The 27,365-nt window shown below is 47.2% G+C and overlaps 1 protein-coding gene across 1 annotated transcript in view; it reads left to right on the forward strand.

Annotated features, from left to right (window-relative positions):
- Positions 1-93: 93 nt before the first annotated feature.
- Positions 94-27,365, forward strand: part of prickle2b (prickle homolog 2b) — a 74,758-nt gene continuing 47,486 nt past the window's right edge. Inside the window, exons 1-2 of the mRNA XM_076014270.1 lie at positions 94-293; positions 1,091-1,176. Coding sequence (XP_075870385.1) covers positions 255-293; positions 1,091-1,176 — 125 coding nt within the window. The 5' untranslated portion in view covers positions 94-254. The remainder of the gene's footprint in view (positions 294-1,090; positions 1,177-27,365) is intronic.

Below are 27,365 nucleotides of genomic sequence, written 5' to 3' on the forward strand. Positions count from 1 at the left end.
CCTATTGGCTGTGAGAGGAGAGTGGGTGGAGCCAGCGATCCGGAACAGCGCTGCTGCTGCTGCTGCTGGAGACACGCACAGCAAACTCGGCGCGTCTCACTGAAGAGTTTGTCAGTCAGTTATTTTGAAATTTTATTACTATTATTTTTTGACACGCACGCACGCACGCACGGCTCTCCTAAAGTGTCCATCCCCGGCTTGAGTGAACGTGCAGCCGGCTGCGCCTCCGCCGTCCAGGGATCAGCAGCCCGGTCATGTTCGGCCGCAACAGGAGGAGAAACTCCGGCAGAGCGGTAGGTCGCGCGGCGGGTTGGGGGCGGGGGGGGTAAGTAAACAAATAATGCGCAGGTTTCCGTGGCCACAGGTTGTCCAGTGGCCGCCGTTGCTATACGGACGTCTCGCGGACGGCAGTCACACGAACGTGATGCGTGGGGACGGCGTGGATCACGGCACTCTTTCTCATGTGTGATGATGGAGGATGCCACTTGTAGTTTTTAGTGACTCCAGTGTTCAGTGGTCAGATCTGGTGCCTGCACGAGTAAACACATTGTACACAAGATGTGAATGTTGTTTTTGCTGTTGCTGTCTCGTGTAAGCGTTGCCACTTTTGTCATTCCACTGCACATCCAGCACGAGTTGGTGGCAAATAAACTTCTTGAACGTCCTGAATCACAAAACAATGACGATGCTCAAAACTGGGCGGCGCAGTGGTGCAGGTGAGCACTGTCGCCTCACAGCAGAACGGTTGTGGGTTCGATTACCAGGTCTGGGGTCTCATCGCATGTTCTCCCTGTGTCCCAATGATTCCCTCCCAGTTCTCAGGATTCCTCCCACAGTCCAGAAACACGCATGTGAGGCCAACTGGGAATTCTATATTTTGATTGTGTGTCTTTCTGTGGAGCCCAGCGATGACCTGGGATTGGCTGAGTGCAGGAGAAGCAGTGATGAACTAATGAATGAATGAATGAATGAATGAATGAATAAAGAAATATTTTCAAGTGACACCTGCCTACCCGCTGCGCTGCAATACTCTGGAAGCTCTCCTTCCTCGCCGTCCTCGCTCACTTCTGCTCCTCCTGTTTGTCTCCAGCCGAACCCTGCAGACGAGCCGCAGAGAGGACAACCCTGCGCCGCCTGTGGAGAGCAGTGTCCCGGCTTCGCCCTGCACCAGTGGAGGTAACACCTCGACCCTCGACTCTCGACCCTTGACCCTCAACCCTCAACCCTCCTTCTGAGGGAAACCTCTCAGTCAGGCGGCACCAGGTGGTTCGACCCACTGCTGCACCAGAGCTCCACGGCGCTCAATGTGCTTTGCTCTTGCAGGTTTTTCCATTGAATGTTGTGAATCGCATGAAATTCGAATTACGTTTGCTTTTGTTCGTTTACATCTGTTTGCTGTCAAGGATGGTTGTGTATTATTTTTTCTCTTCGATTACTTGTAAAAAAAAATATTCCGTTCACTTGAAGTGAACTAGTCACGTGACCCCGTACGTCACATCTGGTGATGTATAAATGCGAAGAAACTGTTTCCATGACACTTTTGCGATGTCCCTCTGTAATCGACGTCTACGTCGGGAAAAACCACCGCATGAGAGCGTTGAAACCTTTGAGCCACACTTGAGCGTTTTTACCAAGTTTCGGTGTTTCCATGACCATTGATTTTTTATTGCGATATTTAGGTTTTGTGCGATTCTAGGAGTAATGAAAACACAGCTAGAGAGAGAGAGAGAGAGAGAGAGAGAGAGAGAGAGAGAGAGAGAGAGAGAGAGAGAGAGAGAGAGCCCTCGCTGCCTCCACAGTCCCATGTCTTTGCACTGTGAAAGTGCAGTCGAGGTGTTGAAAGACGTGTGTGAGACGGTGCTTTGTGGAGGTGACCGACCCGCCTCAGATAAACGCGGCGGTGTTAAGTGGACGAGTGTCAGCTGATTCTCATCACTGGAGATAATGTGAGTGAAGCAGGTTTCGACGCTAACTCGATAGAGGTGGTGGGAGCCGGTTGGAAACGTACTGGAACTCAACGCTCCCAGATTCTGCCGGCGAGTCCAAGTCCAATCTGGAGAGAACAGCGTGTTTAGCCCTCTGTTTGAAGTCTCCTGCTAAAACTCAGGGCTTCGTTGGACCTTCTGTCTGTTATGAAGGGAAAAGAATCAAGGTGGAATGCCCTTTGTGACGTCACAAAGGGGGCTGACTTTTCAGAACTGTGAGTAGCACAAAGTGAACCAAGCAAATGAAGCACAAGATGAACTTGAATCCTCTCTGAGGAGTCAACTGAAGGAATGTTGACGTTGTTTCCAAATGTGTATTTTTATTGGACAATAACAGTTTTTAACACCGTGCCGAGTGAAGTTTTGTTTTGTTTGTTTTTTAAGCAGCTGGCCTAATGTCTGTTTGCATGTGATGTGATGATATGATGCCTGCAGCTCAGCTCAGTTGCAGGCTTCTTCTCTGGTGGACAGCTGAACTTGAATTCATAAACAACTTGTTCAGCGGACAGGATAAACAGTTTTCCGATGATTGAAGTCTGGCTTCCTACTCCCGAACCGGTTCCGCCTCCCAGTTTGAAAAGATCAGCAAGCTGTTAAACCTCTTTGTCCTCTTTTATGTCTGCGTTTTAATGGTCCCTCTTTTCCTCAGCGTCAGGGAATCATAGATCTGTGAGCCACAGACCAGCTCGGTACTGGGAACTGTGGTTTCTTCTCTGTTTATACCACCTTTTGACATTGTCGGCTTTTTGCCGTTTTGTCTGTTTCGAGGTAAATATTTTTCAGCCCGTCCGCAGTGAAATGTCCAATCTGTGAAAAAAAAAAACATGAGCATCACTTCCTCTTTGTCTTGTGTGTCTGCGCAAAGACTCCAGTCAGGACCCTCTATGTGAACTGTTGTCTTCCATTTCAAAAAAAGTGTGACTTAATATCCAATACATAGGAAGAAATGAGTAAACAGGCTACCGAAACTCTGAGCGTAAGCCGCCGTCTACCGGTTTTGTGTTTAGCACGAGTCACCATGGTGACGGTGTCGGGTTCTGAAGACAAAACATTTATCTTCCTCTGCTGTAAAACCTCTCCTGCACCGAGAACAAACACAAAACCCCAAAGCCTCTTTATCTAATGGCACAAAAAGCCGCTTGACTTGGAGGTCCGGCTGAGTCGAGTCAACAGTCGCGACGAGGCTTTAATTTCATTTACATTTGGAGTCGAAAGCAGGCCAGAGAAGAAAACAAGACAGAAAAAAAAAAAAAAAAGAAAAAGCCTGAATGAGTCACACAGAATCGCACAATGGTTTTGTAAAGTGTCTCCAAGGTTGCGGCCACTTTATTAGACACGGCAGCCACGGATTTGTCAGGCATGTTGGTGCTGAAAGGGAGCCGACAATAGGAGGGGAGGATCTGAACCGTAAAGACTCTCTCAGCTTCTCTGGCTGTAAACTCACACAGTGGCAACAGCCGCTGGTGGAATGTGGGCCTCGATTGTCCGTCTCACAAATAATGAAAAAAAAAACAAAACCGTTTCTTTTCTTTCTGTCTCCGACGCACTGAGCCCAAGTCGGACTGACGGAGCCGACCCGGTGCCCCGAGGCCAGGCCTGTTGTACAGCTTGAACCTGGAACCTCAGCGAGAACTTCCTGTCTGCCTCACCAGGCTGAAAATAAATGCGTTTCCCTGCTAATTTAGCAAGGCATGCTCGCAATAGCGTGTAGCGGAATGCGGTGGACTCTTAGTGACCCTGATGCTGCAGATGGAAGAATGCAGGTGTGTGTGTGTGTGTGTGTGTGTGTGTGTGTGTGTGTGTGTGTGTGTGTGTGTGTGTGTGACACAGGACGCTTCTTGTTGTTGCTTTGCAGAAAAACAGCAGCAGCTCCAGGACTTTAAAGGTCACGTCTTCCTTCCAGGGCTGAATTTTCCATCCACGACTCCAATGGAGCAGCTTTGCGTGATCGATTTTCCCAAAACTCAGCTGGGCTTGCTTCCAGAAAACAGGCACATTTAGGCCCCGTTTGCACGAAGACGTGTTTCTCTGAAAACGCAGACATGTGCACCCTTTGTGACGTCACAAAGGGTGCACATTTCTGCAGTGTCAACGAGTTTTGTATTTGAAATAGATGAGATATGAGCGAATCTTCCAGCATGACTCATCCTTCTTTTGAAAATGACGCCGAGTATAACACCGGTTGCTGGGCAAAGGCGTATAGTGTGAAACATGATGGTTTGAAATATTTCCAGTCATGGGGAGTGATGTCACGCCAGGCTGCGGCCCGTCACGCCTGTTCATCTCGGATGTTTTGCTGCAATGATTAAACACATTTTCGGAAAACACTTCCGCGCTCTGCCGGCCTTCCGCTGCGTCGTGTGTTTCTTTAGGCTGAGCTCCTGCTGCTGTTTTCTCGGCCCCACTGGCTTTGTAGCGAGGGTGTCCAAGCGTTTCTGGGCCTGTTTAAAAACCACTCAGGCCTTCCAAGACACTGGCGAGCGTGGGAGCTGGACCAGTGGCCAGAACTGTGATGCAGCTGAGGTGTTTTTATTGTTTACTCGGATATTCAAGTGCATCAGGTTCATTGTTTTCACTTTGGTTTGTTTGTTTATTTATTTTATGCTTTCAGGGTGACCCTAACCCTGTATTGCTGCTTCTTTTAAAAGTTCCATCCTTCACAGTTTTTCTCAAATAATGCCTTGTTGTGGGTTCTGCTTACCTTCCTCTGATGTGTGAGATGATGATGATGATGATGATGATGATGATGATGAGAGAGAGAAAACAGCCTCCGCTACCTGGCGTGTTGCTTGTCGGGGTTCCTCAGTAACTGGAGTCGCTGCTCCTGGCAACACGAGTCGACTCTCCCGCTGAATTATTCATCCTCCGCTGATTCTCCTCGTGCTAATGAGACTCATTACCAGGCTGATTAACATGTACCCTAAGTGTTGCCGCGCTACCTGATCGGCTCGATCACGTTGCTGCTTCGGTGCTGCTCCAAAAAATAAACAGAACAAAAAAATGCTGCACTTGACCAGCAGGTGGGCCGAGGTCGTCGCGCCACGTTCCTGGAGCTCTTGCTGGTGTTGGACTTCCAGCAGGAAGCAGGAAGTAGGAAGCAGGAAGTGGGTTTAGGCTGCGGATGCTGGCTGAGTTCGCAGTCGGGTCGCTGCAGTTTGAACAAGAGGGTTGAGTTTTGACTGAATGGCCTGCAGACGACCGTCTGCTCCCTTGGTAACCAGGTCCTATCTGCATGGCAATGGCCATGTTCACTGTGTTAATCAGTGTGTATATGTATGCACATATATATATATGTATATATATATATATATATATATATATGTATATATATATATATATATATATATGTATATATATATGTATATATGTATATTTATATTTTTCTTTTTTTTTCTTTTTTTCACGTTCAAGACATCAATCCCAGTTTGACCATCAAGTCTCACCAGTCACTTGTTGCACCGCTGTGTTCAGCTAAAGCTGTCAGCAGTCTCGAGAGAGAGAAAAAAACCTTCCGTGCTGAGTTTTTTCCTTGTTCTCTTCTTTTAAAGAGGAAACGCTTCCCAGTCCGGATCAAACCGACCGCAGCGCAGCGTCCACCCTGCTGACGAGCTGCGACTTCCTCATCCACTCACCGACAAACTGCTGCTTTGTCCTTTTTGTGCGACTCTGTTTCACTTGTAGCCCAACTGCCTAAAAAAAACAAATGTTCGGAAAGGAACTTTCTTTGAAGGTGCATCTGTTAAGATTCATTTTGAAATGTCAGTGTTGTATACTGAGAGCGTGTGTGTGTGGGATTGTGTGTGTGTGTGTGTGTGTGTGTGTGTGTGTGTGTGTGTGTGTGTGTGTGTGTGTGTGTGTGTGTGTGTGTGTGTGTGTCCTTCTTGAACGCACCATATGGTTTGTGTTGTGTGCACTTTGTGGACTGGGTGGATGCATCATGATGGATGTGTGGACTCGTCTCATCCACCGGGTGTCCAGCCCTGAAACTGGAGACGCTGCCCGGTGTCGCCTTCCACCTCCACCTCCACCTCCACCTCCACCTCCACGGGTTTGTCATCGCTTATGTGACTTTGTGTGATTGGCAGCGAGTGGCCGAGATGCAGCGATTGGCTGATTTGGCGAAATATTGCAGATTTTATTTTTGGTTTCTTCCGAAAGGGAGTGTGAAAGAAGCGATGATGGCAAAGTCAAGAACTAGCAGTTCAGCTTCTTTCAGAAATGTTGGCAGTTATTTGCTGTTGGTGGTGACTTCACACACCGCTTTCAATTAATAGAAAGATAAACGTCAGTGAGAAATGAGTCACTAATGTGGTTAAAAAAAAGAAGTGGGTGGTTTCTAGGAGGAGGGTGAAGCAGAAACGGCCTTTTGGGGCTGGAAAGGTGTGAAAACACCAAGGTTCGCAATAGACAGGAGGCGAAAAAAAACAAAAAAAAAGGAAACGCTCTGTCGTGTGACCTGCCCCCTCCCCAAGGCTGAAGTCACCATCGGTGTTACGTTCCCTAAACAGTGAAGGAAACACTTGTGGAGGACAAACCTCTCGGTTGCATCACTCAGGCCCTGGATGAAGAAAAAAACATCAGCGGGAAGGAAGGAGGAGGAACGACTTCCTGTCTCCTGCTGTGGAAGCAGCGCTGCAGGGTGGCTCCCAGTCTTTGACCTGCCCGCGTGCGAGCGATGCTAATGTAGCCTGATCTCGCCCCTGGCGCTGATCCGCGCCCTAATGAAGGCTCAGCGTGCTAATCTGGCTTTGAACCGTCGGCGGAGACAAAGGAGGTTGAGTGCGCCGCCGTCACACGCACTGCCGCTTCGCTTTTACCCCCGTAATTTCTGCCTCCGCCCCGCCAGAGAGCTAATTTGTCTGTCGCTCCGAGGCGCTTACGTGTGTGTGTGTGTGTGTATGTGTGTGTGTGAGAGACTTTTTTCCTCCATATTTTCTGGTGATGTCATTCTTGTGCACAGCTGCTAATGGAGCCCTAAAACGTCTTCAGGCTTTGATCTAAAATCTCGCAGGTGCAACATGAAGAATGTGGAAAAAAACAATAAAGGCTCTCGCTGCCTTTCTGACACACACACACACACACACACACACACACACACACACACAAGTCTGTACTTTCTGCTTGCTGCTTTTTCCAGAATGTGCTGCACTGAAACCAACATTTATGCAAATCAGCCCTTTGTGATGTCACAACAGCCACTAACACCAAACCCGGCTGGCTGACAACATCCCCACAAGTTGTTGGCTCCGCCCCCTGAGTCAATCTCATTATTTGTTTGTTTTTTTCGGTTTCCTTCCATGCAACGTGTGTACGGTCCAGAAGGTGCGGCCAGTTTTAGCAGGAGGCTGTAAACACAGGGCTAAATGTCCTGTTTTCTGGAGGTTTTTGTTTAAAGTATAGAAGGGAAAAATTAAAGATCTAAAAGGAGAATGTAGAATATGGGGCCTAAATATTACAAATATGGAATTCTTTTTTTTTTTTTTTTATGAAGCAGAGATGAAAATCTGCCGCCTGCACTAAAGAAAAGCAAAATCAGTAGAAACACAATCTCACCTTGCAAGTGCAACCACCCGAGAGCCACACATAGAGAGTCAGTTCCGCCGTTGGAGATGCAGAAAGAAAACGTTTTGTTGTTCATCAGGCGGTGGTGCAGCAGCCTGAACACGCCGACCTCCCGGCCCTGCAGCCTCACCCCCAGCGGCTGCCGCTGCCTCCAGCTGGAGCGCCGGCCAGGTTCTGCACCGCTTCAAAGAGCTCTTTGATTATCAACCCCACCACCACCACCACCTCCACCACCAAGGCCCACTACCTCCTCCCAGAGACCAAAGCGCCTCCTGCAGCCCTCAGCGCTCCCCTCACGCTGGCTGGCCACCTGTTCCCAGCCTGATGGGGGAGCAAGAGAGAAAGAGGAGACCACCCCCCTCAATACAAACTCCCCCCCAGCTGACCTCCCCCATCAAAGCAAAACATCTTGTCCATTATGGATCTCATGTGCTGGGACCATCCTCAGTTTTTTGTTGTTTTTTTTTCCTTTTTTTGCCATTCTGTTGCGTGTCGAGGTTGTGGCCTCCAATAGAGGTCAGCATTGTGCAGCAGTTTCACTTCAACCTGATTTTCACACACACACACACACACACACACACACACACACACACACACACACACACAGACACACACACCCTTGAAAAAAAGTCCCTATGGACTGTGACTCTGCACTGTGGGATTATTTAGCAGACAAACTGTTTCAGTGATTCAGCTCGCCAATTGTTTTTCTGGTTTGATTGAAGCGGCTTATTGAGCCTCGGACCAGTTGACCGGTGCTGCCCAGTGTTTACAGCAGCCGCTCAATCAGAAGGCAGCGAGGAAAAGACGTATTGACGAGTATTTAACACACCTCGTTTGAACGTCCGTGTTGTGCAACGGTGGCAATAATTTCTAACAGCAGCCGCGGCCTCTAACTGCAGTGCTGAGTCAATGACTGTCAATGCCGCACAAAGAAGCTCAGGAATCAAACATGCACGAGAACCCAACGACGGTTGGAATAATAATGGCCAGGAGACAAAGGATCAGTTTCAGCAGGGAGCCCAGGGTTCTGGCAGGAGGCTGTAAACAGAGGGCTAAATGTGCTGTTCTGATCTGTTGGGGGTTTTTGGGGGTGATGGATTAACACTGCAGTGTTGCTCCACTGAGTCCTTTTACAAAGTAAGAAGAAACATCCTCATCATCCTCATCATCATCCTCATCATCATCTGTTTTGTCACATTAGTCTGGCTCCTTTCACATCAGGTGAGCTCGCCGGTCGTCACGGCTCTCCGTCTCTCTCCTTCTCTCTGTCCGTCCGCGGCGATTCGTCACCATCTGAGTGGGCGAGGCGTCGTCTCAGCTTCGGCGGCGAGGACTCACAAATCAAATCTCATCTCACCGCCTGTTTCTAAGGCTGTGATGCAGGTTCCTGCGTCTGCACAGCCACAGTTCTGACACGTTAGCACCGAGTGTTCCTGACGTGTGTGCGTGTCGAAAAGAGGAAGAAGAAGGACAAGGGGGGAAAAAAAGGAGAGTATTAATAGCCGAGTGCCTCTTAAGTGAAAGCTGCATTTCATGGATGAGGGAGTGGAGCAGCTCTCTCTCCTCGGTGCCTGGCCGCCACTTCAGGTATCTGATCTGGTGCACAGGGACGGGAAGCCGGAGATGAAAAAGAGCTCTGGAGCATGGCCCACTTCCTGCAATAGGGGTGTGTGTGTGTGTGTGTGTGTGTGTGTGTGTGTGTGTGAGATCGGGTCACCACACACACAGCCCACTGAGAGAACGTGTAGAATGTGAGGACTGTCTTCTGCATAACATCCAAGTTCGAGGCTTCTCACGCCGCTCAATTTAACCTTAAGTGGTAGCGTTCACACCAGACCTCGAAGAGAAGTGCACACCAACTCCAATTAATCCAAGTCTTAAAGTCAACAATAACAAAACAAAGTTCTTCAAACATCCCTTAAAGCAGTCGCTTGAATACTCACACTTCTTATCTTCTAACCCTAACCCTTACCCACATACTAAACTTAGCGTCTGCTAGCATGCTAGTAGGCTAAACTTAGAAGATGAAGTCACTGAGAAAAAGCATGCTAACGTGTTTACAAGGCTATCGTTTAGCTCGAGGCTCGTGGCCGTAGGTGAACCCGTGGCGATAACGATCCCTGAAAATAGCATTTTTAAAAGTCCAAGGGAGCAACATTTACTGGGATCCGGAGCAAACTGCCGACTGTAATCAGCGGGAGGCAGGTCAAAGGGCGGCGCTATGTGCCTATGGCGGGTGACAGTGATAAATATATAAGTATAAATGTGTATATGATATATATTTTTTAACCACTAGATGGTACTGAACCTTACAGAGTGGGCCTTTAATTTTTTTCTGGTGGGGTGAATCACTCGATCATTTTTCATACAATATTTCTCTTTGTTTGTTGTAACTAACCACAATGGACTTGTTCATTAATGCACAGAGGCCAGTATCAGAGTTTTGTACATAGACTTATTTTATACTTTTTTTGTAATTTTGGTGTTTATGTTTTTTGTATTTATGGGCACCGACGGACTCGTTTGGGCGAAGACGAACGGACGTGGGAGTCGGCGAGTGAGTCAGGAGTGTGTGTGCAGGTGGGCTGGTGGCCCATGAGATGAAATGAGATGAGAAGAGAGAAGAGAACCATCAGGCTGCGAGACGCCGCTCACCTGACGTCAGCCTTCACTTTCTCGTATTTCCCTCTGTTTAAAGAGCAATCTTCGCTCCATTTGTTCTGATGCCGCCTCCTCGCTGCGCCCTCGTGTCTAGCCGCTCCACGTCTGAGGTCATGTGATTCCCCACGCAGCCGTGACAGTGACTTGAGGCAGTGCGGCGGCTGGTGTGTCGAGTGAAAAGAGCCGTCGTGTGCGTGTGTGTGTGTGTGTGTGTGTGTGTGTGTGTGTGTGTGTGTGTGTGTGTGTGTGTGTGTGTGTGTGTGTGTGTGAGTGAGACGGGTCAGAGGTCGACTTTTTGACAAGCAAATCCTTCTTTTCACCCAGCTAATCCTCTGCTCAGGGGTTTTCCCACACGGCAGGATTCACCCTGTACCAACTGCAGGGCGGGCGGACGGACGGACGGACGGACGGACGGACACGGAGGCTCGTCGGAGCCCTTTTCACCCTCAGCCAAGACAAACAATGTCAAAACCGATGGGTTTTTTTTTTCTGTAGGATTGAGTTGACAGCCAGTGAGCTATATAGCAAGCAAGGTGTCTCAGTCTGCTGCAGGGCTGTTTCATTTTTTTTTTTTTTAGAGGAATTTGAATTTTGGTTCACTGCAGATCAGACGCAGTGTTTTCACTTCCCGTCGTGCTTGTTTTTCATTAAGTCTTGAGCAATAAAAAAAGAAATCGGACAGTTTGTCCAATGCTGCTGACTTGACTGTTGCCCGGCAACCAATGATCTTCCTGATGCACCTCAATCTTCCCAACCCTGGCTTCATTAATCGACAAATGGTTTGCGATGCCTCGTCCGCCTTCTTCTTTATTGGTTTATGTGAAGACGCAAATGTTCAGTACGAAACGCGCTGTCAGGCAGCTGGATTGTCCACTGCAGGCTTCCTTAGAAATATGGTGGTGCAAGATGACAGCTTACTGGGAGCAAGACCCTTGTGTCTAAGGGTAGGAAAACCAAATGACTTCTGTTGTACTGTGATTATGCACTTTTATTAATGTATTCATGGGCTGCATATGAAGCTTTCACCAATATAAAAATCATAAATCAAGGCAAATATTACACACTGGACCTCTAATTTAAAGGAAGCTAAACTTCAGGAAGGCCTGAAGTGGTGATGACAGTGTGTGTGTATGTGTGTGTGTGTGTGTGTGTGTGTGACTTCCATCCAAGTAGGATGGCAAGGTTTTCCCCTCATTTGACTCCAGCGTTCCTTCTGATCTGCATGTGACCAGCATTGTTTAAAGAGAGTGTGTTAAAATAAAGCTGGATCCAATCAGACGACCTCAAACTAATTGACAATCAGGAACTGTGTGTGTGTGTGTGTGTGTGTGTGTGTGTGTGTGTGTGTGTGTGTGTGTGTGTCCTTTTCCTGGAACTGGAGAGCGACAGCGTCACGGGCTCCTCTTCTTTTAGCCCTGAGGAGCCTCTTTCACCTTTTCTTTTCTTTTTTTCTCTTTTTCTCTCTCTCTCTCTCTTTCCCTCCGCTGGTGGTTGGTTTTCATCGACGCACGTTTTTCGCTCGCAGCCAGTCAGCACTTTTGTGCCGGTCGAGAGCTGACGAGGCCTGATTAGTCAGGGAGGCCGAAGAGTTGCGCTGTTTATTTCCTGCGTGCTTCCACCGTGAGCAGAGCCTTGACTCACTTTAACCTCCTCTGTCCTGCACACACACACACACACACACACTCATCCTTTCCCCCCGCTGACCAAATCACCCCCCGTTCAGCCTGCAGATCAAACGCTGCAGTGTTTAGAAAGGCTTCATGTGTTCATCCTGCCGCTGTGCTGTGGATTCCTCTGCGTCCTCGCTGCTGCTTCTTCAGCTCCGTCTTTATTTACTCGTCGCTCTAATCAAGCCTCCCCTTCCCGCTTTCAGTGTGCTTTAATAGATTTATAACGAACGGAGCGCCCACTCGCCATCAAATATAAACCGTTTGGGCCCGGTTCGGTTGCACTTGATGAAAAGTTCTGTTTGCTGTCGGCTGCGAGGAGTTTTTTGTTTTGTTTTTTTTCTGCACCGCACTGTATATTTTTATGGCTTGTTGTAACGCTCATCTGGTGGAGTTACGAGCCTCGTGGCCGTGTTTGTTTGTGTATCTCCTTGATGCTGTTTTACGAGCTCTGTGTTTGATGCAGCAGCAGCAGCAGCAGCAGCAGCAGCAGCAGCAGCGTTGGGTTCTGATGATCAGCGCCACAGATTTTTGGTGCCACGGCTTCAACGCTGCTTGTTGGAAACACTGCTTGTTTTTGGAGTCTTGCAGTGGGACAAACTTCATGTTCTTGTTGAACGGGAGGCACTTCTGCAGCTGCCGTCCGCCCAGTGGACTGCAGACTGAGCGTAAACTGCACATGTTTTATTGTCCAAACAGAGCAGGGCTGCTTATCTGCACATGTAAACACACTTTTTGGAGAAAGTGGGATTTAAAGGCCCTGCGTTCAAAGTGGGATACGGGAGCTTTTCAAATACAGATAACACATGATAATAGGTTTTTTTATATTTATTTTATCATCACTCCTGGAATCCAAGAGCAGCTCTGCACTATTAAATGTAAAGAATATCTCCAAATCTCCAGAAAACTGGATATTTAACCCTCTGTTTACAGCCTCCTGATACAAAAATGCCGTGTTCTGGTTTCTTGCGTTGGCGCCTTGTTCTTTGTTCTTTGGTCTACGTGTGTGGGAGGGGACAAAAAAAAGCATGTGGTCTCAGGGGGCCAAGCCAAGACCTGGCTGGGGTCGTGTTACTACTGCGGGAGAGTCAGTGTTGCCCTTTATGACATCACAACGGGCTGATGGTCAGAATTTTACAGAATATGAGAGCTTTTAATTCAGTCACTTTTTCTGCCCATCAGATTGATCTGACTTCCTCCCAACCAATCAGGTGGAGCCTTTGGTCTCTGACTGACACCCACAACTAAACATCTTGTAATGACAAAGGGATCAGACACACAATAAGTGTGCGTGTGTGTGTGTGTGTGTGTGTGTGTGTGTGTGTGTGTGTGTGTGTGTGTGTGTGTGTGTGTGTGTGGTGCAAGTGACAGCAGGTGCTAAATGCCAGGGACTCTTTTGTTTAAAGAGTTTCTGGAGGCAGGTGTTAGCCACGCGAGCGTGTGTGTGTGTGTGTGTGTGTGTGTGTGTGTGTGTGTGTGTGTGTGTGTGTGCGCGTGCTACACACGTGCCTGCCGGTGTTCATCCTTCTCTCTGACAGGCACCTGTAATTTTGAGCGGCTTGACATTGGAGCTGGGACGCGTGCCTGGGTTTTTGTCCTCTTTGTTTGGGCCCTTGTGAAGACGGACAGACAGACGGTGGCGGGGACGCCGAGTGGTGATGCTCCTCACTCTGCCTTTGTGCGTGAGGAGGAGTTCACTCAGGAGACACACACAGATGTCAGGCTGATGAAATTTATATGAATGTGCTTCACACCACGTTTCTCATCCGTCTGCCTGTCTTGCTAAGTAAGCTCGCCATATATTTAACTCTCTCTCTTGGCACGCGTGTGTGTGTCTTTGTGTGTGTGTGTGTGTGTGTGTGTGTGTGTGTGTGTGTGTGTGCGTGCGTGCGTGTGTGTGTGTGGCTCCACCTCTGGCCTGTTTGAATTGCAGATGTTTCAGCTCAGACTCGCTGCTGCGCTCCAACTCCCTGAATAATGAACCTGGAGCAGAGGGAGAATGTTGACGGGGGCAAGTGTGTGTTTATATTTCCTCTGTGTTGTGCGTATGTGCGTGTGTGTTTGTGTGTGTGTGTGAGAGAGAGACGGGATGAGACCTTTTGCTTTCAGAGACAAAGACGCTGCTTGACTGCTGATGCTCCAGAGTGCAACAGGTGATTTTCATAAACTCTCAGACTGATGTGATGCTTGCGATGAACTCAGTCACTTGCAATAATCACATTGTTGTTCTTTCTCGTCTCGCTTAAAGGCCCCAGATCATGCAAAGTTCCCTTTCTGATTATTCCCTCAGCAATTTGTGTCTCAGTCGTGTCTGTGAACTCCTGAGTAATGACTGAGTTCACTTCAGTTCCTTTGCCAGCTCCGCTTCACACTGCATTGTTTAGAATTTAACACTTGTTTTGGTCCCTTTGGATTGAAGGTCCAACAAACCGGCTTTTTTGCAGGAGGCTGAAAACAGTGGGCTAAGTGTACTTTCTTTCAACTTCAATTGACGACAACAGATCAAACTACAATATTACAATATAACTAAAATATTTCTCAGCCCTTTCTATTTCTCAAACGAGACCTTCCATTTCCAAAGGCTCTCTGTGGACTCTTTCCCAGATGGATGCGTAAAACCCAAATCAAGTTTCAGTGAAGGAAATGTTTCCATCCGGCACGCCAGGTCACCACAAGCAGCCGGAGTTCTAAAAAAAAAATTCCCAGCTGACCTGCAGTTCTGAGCGGTGTTTGTTCCGGGTGCCGGTGTCAGAAAGACTGTTGGATTCGGTTTTTGAAGAGTCGGTTGGCAGCAGTGGAAAAAATGTTGGATTTTTTTTTTTTTTTTTTTTTTCCTGTGTGTGTCTGTGCATGTGTGAGTGTGTGTCAGATGTGTATCACAGCAGCAGCTTGGCTTCAGAGCTGCTGATGCAACAACTGCTCTTCAAAGTGAATTATGGTCTCAGTCGACAAGGCGATTCGACCGTGTGGGTTTTGTTTCCCAGTCTTCCTTAGTGAGTTGATGCAGTGTTTGTTTTTAACCTGAGTGCTTCAACAAGTAACAACAAAGACAATTATCAATACGTGGGGGGGGTCAGAGCAGAGCACAGAAGAATGTTATCGTCCCTTAACGTGTAAAGGCCGCCTGGGCTCTGACATCAGTAGCTGCGTTTCCATTACAGTTTTTTTTTAACAAAATAAAAGCGATATTGCTAAAATTTCGACCAAGTACAATTGCAACTGAAGCGCATAAGGCGTAATTCTTCTTTTGTTTTTTGTTTTTTGTTTTTAGTTTCCGCAGTGTTCCAGACGCTGTGGGGAACTTTGTTCCTAACCTTTCTGCCCTGTGACCCCCTTAAAGTCAAACCACGTCTGCTCCCAATCTGTCGACAGAGGCTGCAGATGCCTTTTGGTTTGAAGACCAATCAGTGAAAACGCGCTGCTTTGCTGTATTCATGGGCCTGTAGACATCCAGAATTTAAAAAACAGGGCATCTTACTGAGAAGATCTCTGTCTGTGTCGCATCATTGGTTCCTGTCCCTCTGTTGCACTGTTTTAAGCAATTATTAATGTGTGTGTGTATGTGTGTGTGTGTGTGTGTGTGTGTGTGTGTGTGTGTGTATGTTGATGGCTGTCAGTCACTCGCTCTGCATCGTGGGCCAGGTGAGGGAGGGTCACCGGGTCATTAGTGAAAGGCCGTGTTTGGGGTTAACAGGGCCGCGCTCTCGCCAAAACGTGCACATGTGGGACTTATTTCATTCCAGAGGTGAACCTGGCAGACTGTTTTTTCCCCCTCTGGAGGGCTCTCCCAGAGATGTGGGCTTCTGTCACGGTCATATTCCAGAATGGCTTCATTCAGGACGAGCATCTCAGTCGTTACCATTCAGGAAACTGATTGAAATTCAGGCCGCGCAGCCCCGAAAACCGCAAAGAAGAAAAGAAATAATGAATAAATGAGTCTCGGAGGCGAATAGGCTTCGTCCAAGTTCACTGAATGGAAATGCAGCTGACATTTGTCTCCTGCCCGTCACGTATCGATGGAGTCCAGTCGCACTTGTGCGATCGATTCACTTTAACACAAGAATCAGAAAGTTCCGGAAAATCTTCAAGTGTCTGAGCAGGTTTTGTGCGACACTCTCTCACTTTCTTTTCCACTTGTGGAATAAAGTTGACCTCCGCCAGGAGTCCGTAAGTCTGGCGATGTTGACCCATTTTGTATTTTTATTACTTGTGTGTGTATTTTAATAACATTCCATCTAAAGATAAACTGGCTGCAGGAAATGCATCAATTTAACATTTTTTTGAAATGCACAAAGCTGTTTTTAACTGCTGCTTTTAACACATACACACACACACACACACACACACACACACACACACACACACACACACACACACACACACACACTCAGAAAGAAAATCCTTAGACCCCTGTCTGTATTCTAAATGAGGCGAGCAGTCTAAGTTAGTTAGCCTAGCAGTAGCATAAGTCCCAAAAGCCAGTAAATGAGCAGAACGTCTCTCTTGTGAACTCCCCTAAAAGAGATCCAAGCAGCAGCTCTCGAGCTTGCAAAACAAATCCCAGCGTCCTCTTTGTGTCTCTCCAGGCTCCGAAATGTTTTTGTCTTTGATTTATCCTTTGTTTATTTCCCTCTATGGAGCCTGCTGTGCCGCTTCCTGACCGAGAACAGTCACTTCTCAGAGTTTGTCAGGAAGAATTTGCAGGCAGCGTTTTGCAGCCAGACAAGAATGCAAGAGCGTCTCTGTGATCTAATGAAGTAAAATGGACAAATTAATTACATTCTGTGGGAAAAGCATTGAATACAATTGAATTTGGTAAAGAAGAATTTGGAAGCGACACGATAAACCTGTCCTCTAATTCAATCAGAGAGGCAGAATTGTGTTTAGCAGTGGATAAACACACTCCATGAAGAGTTGCCAAAGAGTTCAGAGCGCAGTGACGAGCTCAAGGAAACAGAGACACGATTTTAATTCAGACGATTTCTTGAAATCCTTGAAATGCAGCTGGGCTCCTGATTTCAAGCCCCAAGTCAAGCACATCCATCTTGAAAGTCTCCAGATTAGGTGATCTGTTTATTTACAAATCCAGTCAGAATATATAACAGGGCCAATCAGTTACTTTTTAGTTGACCAAAGTGGTAGATGAGGGCAGAGCTTTAATCAGTCCCAGGCTGTTTTCAAAAACCAGATCACAGAGAGAATAAGGTTTGTCCAATTGCCTTCACTTTTAATGTGAATCCCTTTTTTATTACTATTTATAAGCTCATACCTCACACCAAATGTCTTTTCTGGGCTGATTTTAAGACGGGCATGAAGTCAAGCCATTCCTTTTTTATTGTTCTTAAAAATGATCCCACTGTGAAACATTCCATCGTGGTATCTAAAGGTTATGGGACGTCTCAAAGGCAAAGGAGCCTCCAGTCCATCAGCCACTCCCTAGATTTCAGCCTTCTGCTCTCTCTCTCTCTCTCTCTCTCTCTCTCTCTCTCTCTCTCTCTCTCTCTCTCTCTCTGTGCTGCTTTGAAACACGGCTTTGGCTTTTTGTGAGAATATTCCAAAATGTTATCTGCAGCCATGACTACAGTGAGCTGGCGAGCTAACCTTTCACAGGCTGGCGCTGACGTGCGCTGTCTGATAATCAGCGGAGCCCCTTGGGGACCGGTCGTTAGGCATCTGAGTTGCTCACCTCCTGGCTTCACAGCTCTCAGCCTCCGTGCCGACCGAGGTCACTGCTTTTTAATCGGTCGTCTGTATTCTCTGCTCCTCGGCGTTGCGTCTTCTTCCGCCCACTCTGTGACTCCCGTTTTTGGTGCTTGCGTCACTGCAGCCTGTTCGTCAGTGATTCTGAGTGATATTTCTGAAGGTCTCTATGCCGTGAGTCATACTAATTTCGCTGCTCTTCAGTTCCGCAAATAGCCTGTGAAATGACGCAGCAACTTTATTATTCAGTTTTTGAAGAACAGTTTTTTTTTTTCTTCTTCTTCTTTTTCTTCTTGCTTCCTTAATGGAAAAAGCTTGAAGGCGTTGAGATGTGAACATGCGGAGGTGGGCATAATACCAAGTCCCGTCTTCAGCCGCTGTGTGGGACGTATATTGTTTGCCGCTGACAGCTTGTCTTTCGCAAGTTCTTGTCTCCATGTTCTAAAACAGTTCGTTTTATGCCGTTAAACAAAGCTTCTTTTCAGTGGATCAGACACAGTGTAGTTGGTATAAAGGCCGTCGCATCAAGTCCTATCTATCTATCTATCTATCTATCTATCTATCTAGTGTAGAACCTGTAAAAAACAAAAAAACAATTGGAATGTTCATGTCCGCTTGTTAATGTGTGTAATGTAACAAACTATTCTGATAAAGTAGCAAAAGTGTTCCAGGAGTTTAAAAAGTGGACCGTCAGACCTGAAACTGGAGTCGTAGCCCCCCTAGATATCGCTTTAGTTGTCAGAGTCCAAGGCCAGCTGTTTCTGCATGTGGTGCATTCGAGCCCAGAAACATGATCCATATGTATTCTTTCACGTCTTCATCTCTTCTCTGCAAAGCAAATAGAGCTGCAGACGTAAGCGTGCAAACAGAGCCACGTGCTCTCCATCACCGGCCCGTCATGGTGCAGATTTTGGGGCAAGTTGTCGGCAGGCCGTCTCCATGGACTAGCATCACCCCGATTGGTTGAGACAACCTGCATGTCAGCCGTCAGCCGCTCTGAACCTCTTGACCTGGGAAAATTTGTTGGGAGGAAGAAGAAGAAGAAGAAGAAGAAGAAGAAGAAGAAGAAGAAGAAGAAGAAGGAGAAAAGGGGAGCAGGAGGTTCTGTGGAAGTTTCTTGCTTCACGGTGACACACCAGCTCTCAATGAATCACCTCAGAGGAGCGCTGCATTCGCCCGACCAGTGCGACTGGGTGGGGTGGGGCCTGTTAGCGTCGAGGAAATGAAGCCTGACTGGGAGACACCGGAGGGACGCAGGGGCCACATGTTTGAGAGGAGGCAGGAGCCGTTAGCAACACTCTGGAGGTTTGCAGCTTTCCTCCAGATTGAAGGAGGCAGGGAAGAGGTGGAGACGGAGGGAAGGTGCACGTCTTTCCCGTCAGTGTAAGTCTGCCGCCAAAGCCCTGCTTGTTGGCAAAAAACAGAAAAAAGTCTGAGGATGAAGGAGTCAGGATGGAATTATCATTTTTCTGCGCCAGGACCCACTTTGAAGTGCCTCCTTTTCTGTCCCCCTCCATATTCTCCCCCTTGATCTCTCTGCGTTTTTTTTTCCTGTTCCTTTTGCATTCATTTACATCTTCGTGTTTTGCAACCTTTGTAGTGCAAAAACAACCTCAACTCCAGTTTAGCCAATTACGGCCGAGCTTCCAGAGAGATGAGGCAACCGTTTTAGGGGTAAAGTCAAACAGAATTTGTTGGAAACAGGGCAGCGAGGAGAATCTTGAGGTCTTACTTTAGGTCTGGAGAAGTGGAGAAGTTGAGGCAAAGCAGGAGGAGCCCAAAATTAGGAAGTCACAGAAGCTTTTCTCTAGTTTTTTTTTTCTCTTTTTTTGCCTTTGAGTAAATAATCTAGGAGCTGTTAGCGAACCGTAAGAAATCAGCGGTGCAGACGGAATGTTTACTTCAGTTTAGAGCCGCTTTAAACTTACAATGTGAGTCATTAACCTCGCGGAGACAAACAAAGAGTGGAAGGTACAGAAGAACAAACGCTGAGGAGGTCTTTGTGGGTTCGTCGGCGTTTGAAAGAGAGGGAGTGTGACCGAGACAGTCAGAGTTCAGCAGTGGTTCGGGGTCATTGGGTCACAGTGCAGGAATTAAAAGAAAACTGCAATAAAATTGTCATTTGAAATAAAACGTTACAGATTTCACACCTTTCCAGCGTAGCCATAACATTTGGTCTGGAAGTGGAAATAACAATAACAATAACAATACAAATGTTTCTCATAATGCATAAAGAGTTAATGCATGATATATTTTAATAATAAATAAAATGTGAGGTGCATTATATAACTCTATTACATATATATCGCTTCAATTTGACATGACAAAAGTCAATCTACGATATAATCACAATGAAAAGAGGTGAAACACTTCACGCCATTCAGAACCTGGGACATGTTCAAATTGAACACAAAGCTTTCCACTAATTAAAGCTTTCATTATTAAAACCGAAGGCATCAGCGGGTTTCCTGCGTATCTTTCTTTCACACGTCTCGTCGCTGCCATGTTTAATGAATGCCGCCGTTCCCCAGACAGAACCGAGGTTGGCGCCGCCCAAAATCACTGACGCGTCTCTCTGGCCATTTGTATTTCGTGTGCGTCCACCGTAGCAGATGACAGCAGATGATCCTTTTTATAATGACTTTTTTTTTTTTTTTTTTTTTTTTTTCATTCCCGCCCTTCCCTCTGTCTCGCTTCAAGGCGCCTCGCTAGGGAATCACCTTAGGCAGCAGCCATGGACCGTGAAGAAGAAAGAGCGTGGACGCAGCCCTGGGACACAGCAGGACTCTGGATGAAAGAGCAAAAACTGGAGTCACTGGGGGACGAGAAGGGAGAACAAGTTTTAGGCAGAAGCAAACTGTCGTTTAAAAAAAAAAATCATCTAGAAACTCTGCAAAAGGAAAAAGCACATTTTTGTCCTTTTGGCGTGTTTTGGGACTGACTTCCTCCATCAAAATCAATTTCAACCGCCGCCGCTTCCTCGGTGTCGACTGTAGTTTTTTGTTTTGGGCCATCAAATAGTTGTGCAGCTATACCATTGAAATAGCATTTAATCTCTGGATTAATCTGCAGTTTTCATTCAACGGTGAACAGTTGTTGCAACATTTAAGGTTATCAACGTCGCTATCATGAGCTTGATATGCCTTTATTGCCCTTATTTCCATTTACAGTATTTCAAAGCTATTATTCAACATCCACCAAGCATAAAATGTTTTTTACATTAGCAGGTTTCCATGGAGCTGCTTTTTATTTTCAATTTATAAAATGCATTTGTTTCACCTTTTGCTCGTGGAGCTCCTGGTTCTGACTTCATGCTCGGTTCTTTAATTGAACTGCTCGCCAGCGGTGTTGATTGAGGGCTTTTGGAAAAGTCATAGGACTCACTCAAAGCTATAAATTACCTTGTCTGTTATTTTCCACATTGCATCCATCTTTGCAGCCTTCTACGTTTCTGCCTTAGCGGTTGCCGTGGAAGTTATTCAGACTCGCATCTGATTTTCCTCCTGCAAATCTTGGACGTGTAACCCGCGTCACGCGCCATTTATCCGCAGAAGCCGCCACTCATCCATCACATTTGGAGCTCCTGCATTTGGAGCGAAACTCGCTCCCTCCAAGCCGTCCGGAATCCTGGGGCCGACTGCTGGCGTTAGTGTGGCTGAATCACAGCGTGCGTTTTGTTAAACAGGAAGGAACAGGGACACCCGTCTCTCTCTCTCTCCCTCCCTCTCTCACTCTAACTGTCCGTATGGACCGGCGCTGTTTTATCTCATAGAGTCATCTTCTGCTTGCTGTTTTTCCTAACCATCACATCGATGAATGCAGCGGTCCAGATCTTTGCCAACTACCTGGGAAAACCCCTCGGCCCTCCACTCAGAATGCTGCTGCTGACTCTGGCTCTTTTCTTCAACCGCTAAATTTACTAACTAGCGACGGTGGTTGAGGGACTCTGTAAATAAGGGTCTGCAGGGGTGTAGACTGTGTGTTTACCTGAGGCTCACTCGTGTTTTTGAGGCCTCCTTCAGTCCAGGTGGCACCTGAGAGAAGAGTTTTGGGGAACTGCGGTCAACAGCAACCTCCAGACAGTTGGGTCGGGTTTAGGACCCGTTCTTTTAGTCGTGAAGGAGGCGTGGGGCTCTACCCTTGGATACTCTTACTGGGCCACGCTACCTTTGTTAACACTAAGGTTAGCTACTCGGAAGTGACCCTCTCGCTCTGCTGCTGCACACTTCCAAGAGGAAATCAAACGAAAAGCGTGATAATGCGAAAAATGTGACTTCTGACTTTAACTGAGGATCGTCACACAGCTTTGATTGACGGAGTCAACAAGGTGACTCGTAGAGCCGTAGTTTCCTGTTCACAGGAAAAGACAGACATGGTTCAGCGCACTCAATTCTGAGAAAACATGGAGCTTCTTAGCCTGTGAACTGTGAAAATGTACCTTATTCATGACTGCTACCACATGATGAGCACTTCCCATCTGATCTTGTGACCTCCACATCCCCGTCGGCCCACATCTTTTTCCATGGAAATCTGGAAAAAGTGACAAGAAGCCAATTTGCACTGCGCGCGCCCGTGAGCCAAATTATTCAAGATCGTCATGTCAGAGTTTTCTTGTGCTCTTCGTCCAGTTTGACACCCTGACTGACTTCTTTGATGTGTGTACCAGTCCTCACAGCGTTACCAGGCGCTCAGTGGTGGTGGGTCAGAGGAAATCTGATCAACATGAAGGTCCGTGTGCAGGACAGAAAAACCAGACTTCCCTGTCGATTGCACACCATGGCTGATCCACCATCTGTCTCCGCAGACGACCGTCACACACAGCACCTCTGCTGCTGTAGCCATGATTGACGTCCTTAGACCCGCCTCCACGTTCACCTGTGCACGGGCGCAATCCTGCCAAATGACGGCGGCACAATGTCGACCCAGTCAGGAAAGACAGCCTGTCAAAGTTCTTTCTCATGACTAATCACAATATCTACCTCCAGCACATCTGGTCACATCTCAGGTTTGCGCAGTCTTGAATTTGGATTTTTGACAGCCAGAGCAGGAAAGTCCATCTAATTAGAACCCAATTACCCAGAAAGCAGTTTGACACCAGATGTATCGGGGTCATTTATCTGTCCCATTAATGTAGCTATTTAACCAAATCAGACGGCCACCCCCCTCCATCCCTCCCTTCCTCCCTCCTATGTGACTGATGACTTCTGCTCAGCACCAACAATTCATAATGAGCCCATCTGACACCCTTTATCCTGAAAGCCCAAAGCACAATAGGGGGTCTCCCTCCGTGAAAAGGCCGGGAAATCAACGTAAATGAGCCGCCTGCGTCAAGCAACCAGGGTCGGACAAAATATGGAACACAATCAAGTCATGATGTGTGCATTGTTCCCAATTCCCTGTCTGCTTCCACTGGAGCGTCCAGGATCCGAAGACCTTCCTCGTCGCTCCATTGTTCTCCGTCTTCCTCTTTCTTCCCTCCTGCACCCCGGTGGCCTCCTCACAGAGAGGTTGATGTATGACATCTGTCTGAGCAGAATTGAATCGTGGAGAGCCTCCCCACACACCTCCTACCCCAGTGGAGTGTGGAAGTGCATCTTTGGTTGACTTTGGTTGGATTGAGTGATGAGACTGGAAGAGGAAACAGGAAGGAAGAGAAAAGAAAAGGAATTGCCCAGGAGAAGGCGAGTGGACGAGTGGAAGCAGAGTGAGATTAAAGCCGAGTGCTGCTTTACTGAGGCCATCGAGACAAAAGGAAGGCAACAAATCGAGCCTTGTAAAAGTGACGGTGCTGCCGAGCGCAGAGCTCATTGTCGGGATCTGAAGACTTTCCACCCAGTGCCGGAGCTTCCTGTCCTCCACCGCCTGATAAAGCAGGGGAACGAGGCACTTTAGCAGATTTTTACTGTCACAAAGTGGAAGGATTTCCTTCTCTGTCGCCGGGAAGCGACTGACCTCGTTTTACCCGCAGCCTGCTGCTGAGTGTCAAGTCAGCAGACTGGGGATGTTCAGACCGTGTGTGTCTGGAAAGTCTTAGGGATGAGACAAGTGGCTCGACTTCCTTCGCAAATGGGGCCCATCCAAAATATACATCTGGAAGCCCATCAGGAGAAACTCTAATCACCATTAATTATAGCTGGATGATATCGTTTTTGTTACTCCTGCACAACAATGCAATTCTCTGCTGCTGCGTAAAGCTCAAGGATGCTTTGTTAAACGCAGCAGCCTCGCATTTACATGAAAAGACATGCAGTCGGCGGAGCAGAACAGCCGGTTTTTCCCTGTGATGTTTCACAATTATGAGATGACTGGCTGCCACCACCACGTTTTCAATTTGATCTCCCTAAACTCCGCCCCCCTACCCCTTCACCCCCCGATGCTCATCTTTAAACAGTGTCTGCATTATTCATGGAAGTGAAAGTATATCACACTCCGTATGAAATATGCATGAGCCCTCCAGCTACTCCACCCCCCCCCACCCCCACCCCCCTCAAGGAACCATCCCCAAAACAGGAGGATGAAAGCAGAGGGAGGTTTTGTGATGTCTGCGATTGTGTCCACGATCAATAGATGCAATTGTGCGTGTCTGCGCGTGGCATTCTTTTATATTATTTTTCTTCTTCGAAAGGACAAAGACAAAGAAAGGAAACCGACTGGGTGTTTGGCAGTGGAGGACAAAAAAAAGCACAGGATGAAACATTTGAAGGAATAGTCATGCCGACTTGGCGAAGGATTGAAGTGGTTGGGGGGAGAGAAGCAAAGACAGAGGAAGGCGGAAAAAAAAGAGAGAGCAACAGATCATCAAACAGAAGGAGACTCTCCCGGTGACTGTCAATAAAAGCAATACCCACTGATTGATTGTGTCACAGTGTCACACGGAGCCCGTCTCCCCGGAGACCCTGAGTGACCGGGACCCGGGGCCTCAGCTGTTGTCAGAAGTCGGGGGTGGGGTCGGGTGGGGTGGAGGGGCTCCTTTGGACAAGCTGTAGTGGTTCCGTGCTGCCGAGCCACACGTCGTTTTTCAGGGTTTGGTTTTGTGAATGATCCTGCTGCCTTCAGCACCCGTCCCGAACCGCAGAGCTTAATGAGGCCGGATAGCGAAAGCATGTGCTGTACGCATCATTAGCGGTCGAGACTTCGAATTTTTAGACTTGGAAGCGGTTCTGGAAGGAGCTACACACACACACACACACACACACACACATCCCAGATTTCTTCCCCCCTGAGTGTTGAAGTTAATATTAGCGTATGTTTTCAGCCGCAATTCATCAGTGCGGTTTTCCTGATTAAAAAGAAAATGGAATGTCACACTTACAGAGCCAACGGCTTAGCAGCTCATAGACACTCACACACACATTCACTCTAAATGGTGGCAATGAATGCACCCAGATGAAAAAGGCATTTTATCTTGCAGCTGCATTTAGATCTGCGTAGCGTCTCGTGGTTAAATCCAGCATAGAGACACCTCCATGATTCACTCACACACTCTCTCTCTCACACACACACACACACACACACATACACACATACACACACACACGGCCCCGCACGCGGATAATCCAGAGAGGTCAAGGATCATCGGGGTCACTGCCTAATCAGACACGGCTTGGTTAGTGTGCTTGTCCGATTTCACGTTAGCTTCTTCCCCTCTGATGTGTGATTGTGTGGTCAGTTCCTCAAAGAAAACTCACTGCAGATGGACGTCTTGCAATCACAGACAGCCGGCGATTACTCAGCTCCATGTGTGTGTGTGTGTCTGTGTGTGGGGGGGAGACTATGTGATTCTGAAGAACTCCCATTTGGGAAGGGTCGATGATGCGATGACCCCGACTGGAATCTGCTTCGCTGGGAGGTCGTTCGTCCATGATTAGCAGATTGTCATCTCAGAAGGGGGTGGGGAGGGGGGGGGGGGGCTCAGGAAATATAAACATGATTTTGGCTATTTTGGCAGATTAGAATCAGATGACCTTCGGCTTGGCTGGGAATGAATCAAGGCCTTTTTTCGGAAAACAAGGCGTGAAAGGAAGTGGAACATTTTCCCTCCGTTGAGCTCTCATTGTGTCGAGTCTCTTGTGTTGTGTGTGGCAATAAATATGGAAAATGCAAAGTAAGTGCAGCCTTAGGAGAAAAAATAAGGTATTTTGACAGGACGTTTACAAGTGACATTGCAGTTGCAAAATTAATAACGTTATGCAGGATGGATGAGTTTCTGTGTTCAGTCTTTCCCAGTTACAAAACGGAAACCAGGAATTCATCAAGGCCAATGGCACTAATGATATGCAGAGGGAAATAAAATATCCAGCGAGTTAAAAATGTTGTTGAGTTCTAAAAAGGGAGGTGGAACAATGTTGTGTCCAAGCCATCCACATAATTAAGGAATAATAGTTGGCCAAGAATGCAGCCCTGGGGGGACGCTGCCCCAGAAAGACAGTTAGAGAATTAGACAATTAGAATTCCTGGAGATGATTCAATAGTCATGAGCAATGAGGCTCTCCTCATCGTCTGCGTTAGACTTTCTTGTCCTCTCATACAAACAGATGTGTTGTTCAGTTTTTAGTATTATTTTCTGTTTTCTTTTCTTCAGAGAAGATCAAATCCCTGAAGCTAATCTAATCTAATCTAATCAAATCTAATCTAAAGAGTTAGTTCGTTTTTTCAGATTGTGGCTGCTTATTTCATTCGCTTCAAGTAGTTTCGCGACCATTTAATTCTCTTTCAATTTTTCCCGCTCAGCTCTCAATCTGAGCATGTGCAGTTTTACTCCAATCAACTCCAAGGTGAAACGTTGGTCATGTTTTCGTTGTGCGCTCATTACAACCTCCGCAGGAAAGTTATTATATTCACCTCTTGAACCGTTCATCGTTGATTATCTTCAAACAGAAAAGTCCCTGTGACACTGGTCCCTCGCTGAAACAGTGAAGCTGCCAGCTGAGGTTCTGCTTGTTTTTCGCTCCAATTTCTGCTCCTGTTTCGTCTTATCAGCGACTCTGGCTGCTGCCGTGAGTGGCAGGCGAGCACTTTGCTGACAAACTTGGAGGGGCGGTAGCAGTGCATGTGAATGTGTTTTTCGTTCACGTCGTTAAATTTTGAAATGACACCATTTTTCTTTTTTCTCTTTGCTGTTTATGCATTTTTTTCATCTCAACATCTTTGTGTTTTTCAGAAACACAAACAGCTGTGACAACTTTCCTCCCTAATGAGCTTCAGCCTCGGCTTCTTAATGAAACGCATGGCGACTCCAACGACGGCCTCTTGTTCGTCTGTAGAATTACTCGTGCACATGCATGCCCACTCACTCTTCGCTCGCTTTCCTCTCACATTTTTTGGGGGGGAGGTGGGTAATTGTTTTTCAAACAAGTAAAATGAAAAGTATTCTCACGCCACTGTATTGCCCCATTCACAGGAGGACAACACAATATTTCCATTATCTCTTTCATTTTCATTTTCTCTTTCTCTTTTTTTTCCATTTTCGACCCCCCCCCCCCCCCCCCCCCCCCCGCACAATCTCATCAATCGTTGCCATGACGACCAGAAAAGCACGAGACAGTGAGTCCGCCGGGTCACGGGATGAGATTCCAGTTTCAATTTGGTGGTCATGTGTGATAAGTGGAGGTCTTGTAAAGTGTCTGATGGATGACGCAGGACGTGGGCTGGAGCTGCTTTGCTGCCGACACAGGGGGGCTTGGAAATGGATTATTTCTGTGCCTGCGCAGCATTTAGTTTTTTTTTCTACTCTCCATTTGCGTAGATGTCAGAAAAATATTCTGAGATTCATCCTTCAGAAAATGTT

This window comes from Nelusetta ayraudi, unplaced genomic scaffold, assembly GCF_046127955.1.
Source record: "Nelusetta ayraudi isolate G7.1 ecotype Tasmania unplaced genomic scaffold, CSIRO-AGI_Nayr_v1 ptg000168l, whole genome shotgun sequence".
Classification (NCBI taxonomy): domain Eukaryota; kingdom Metazoa; phylum Chordata; class Actinopteri; order Tetraodontiformes; family Monacanthidae; genus Nelusetta; species Nelusetta ayraudi.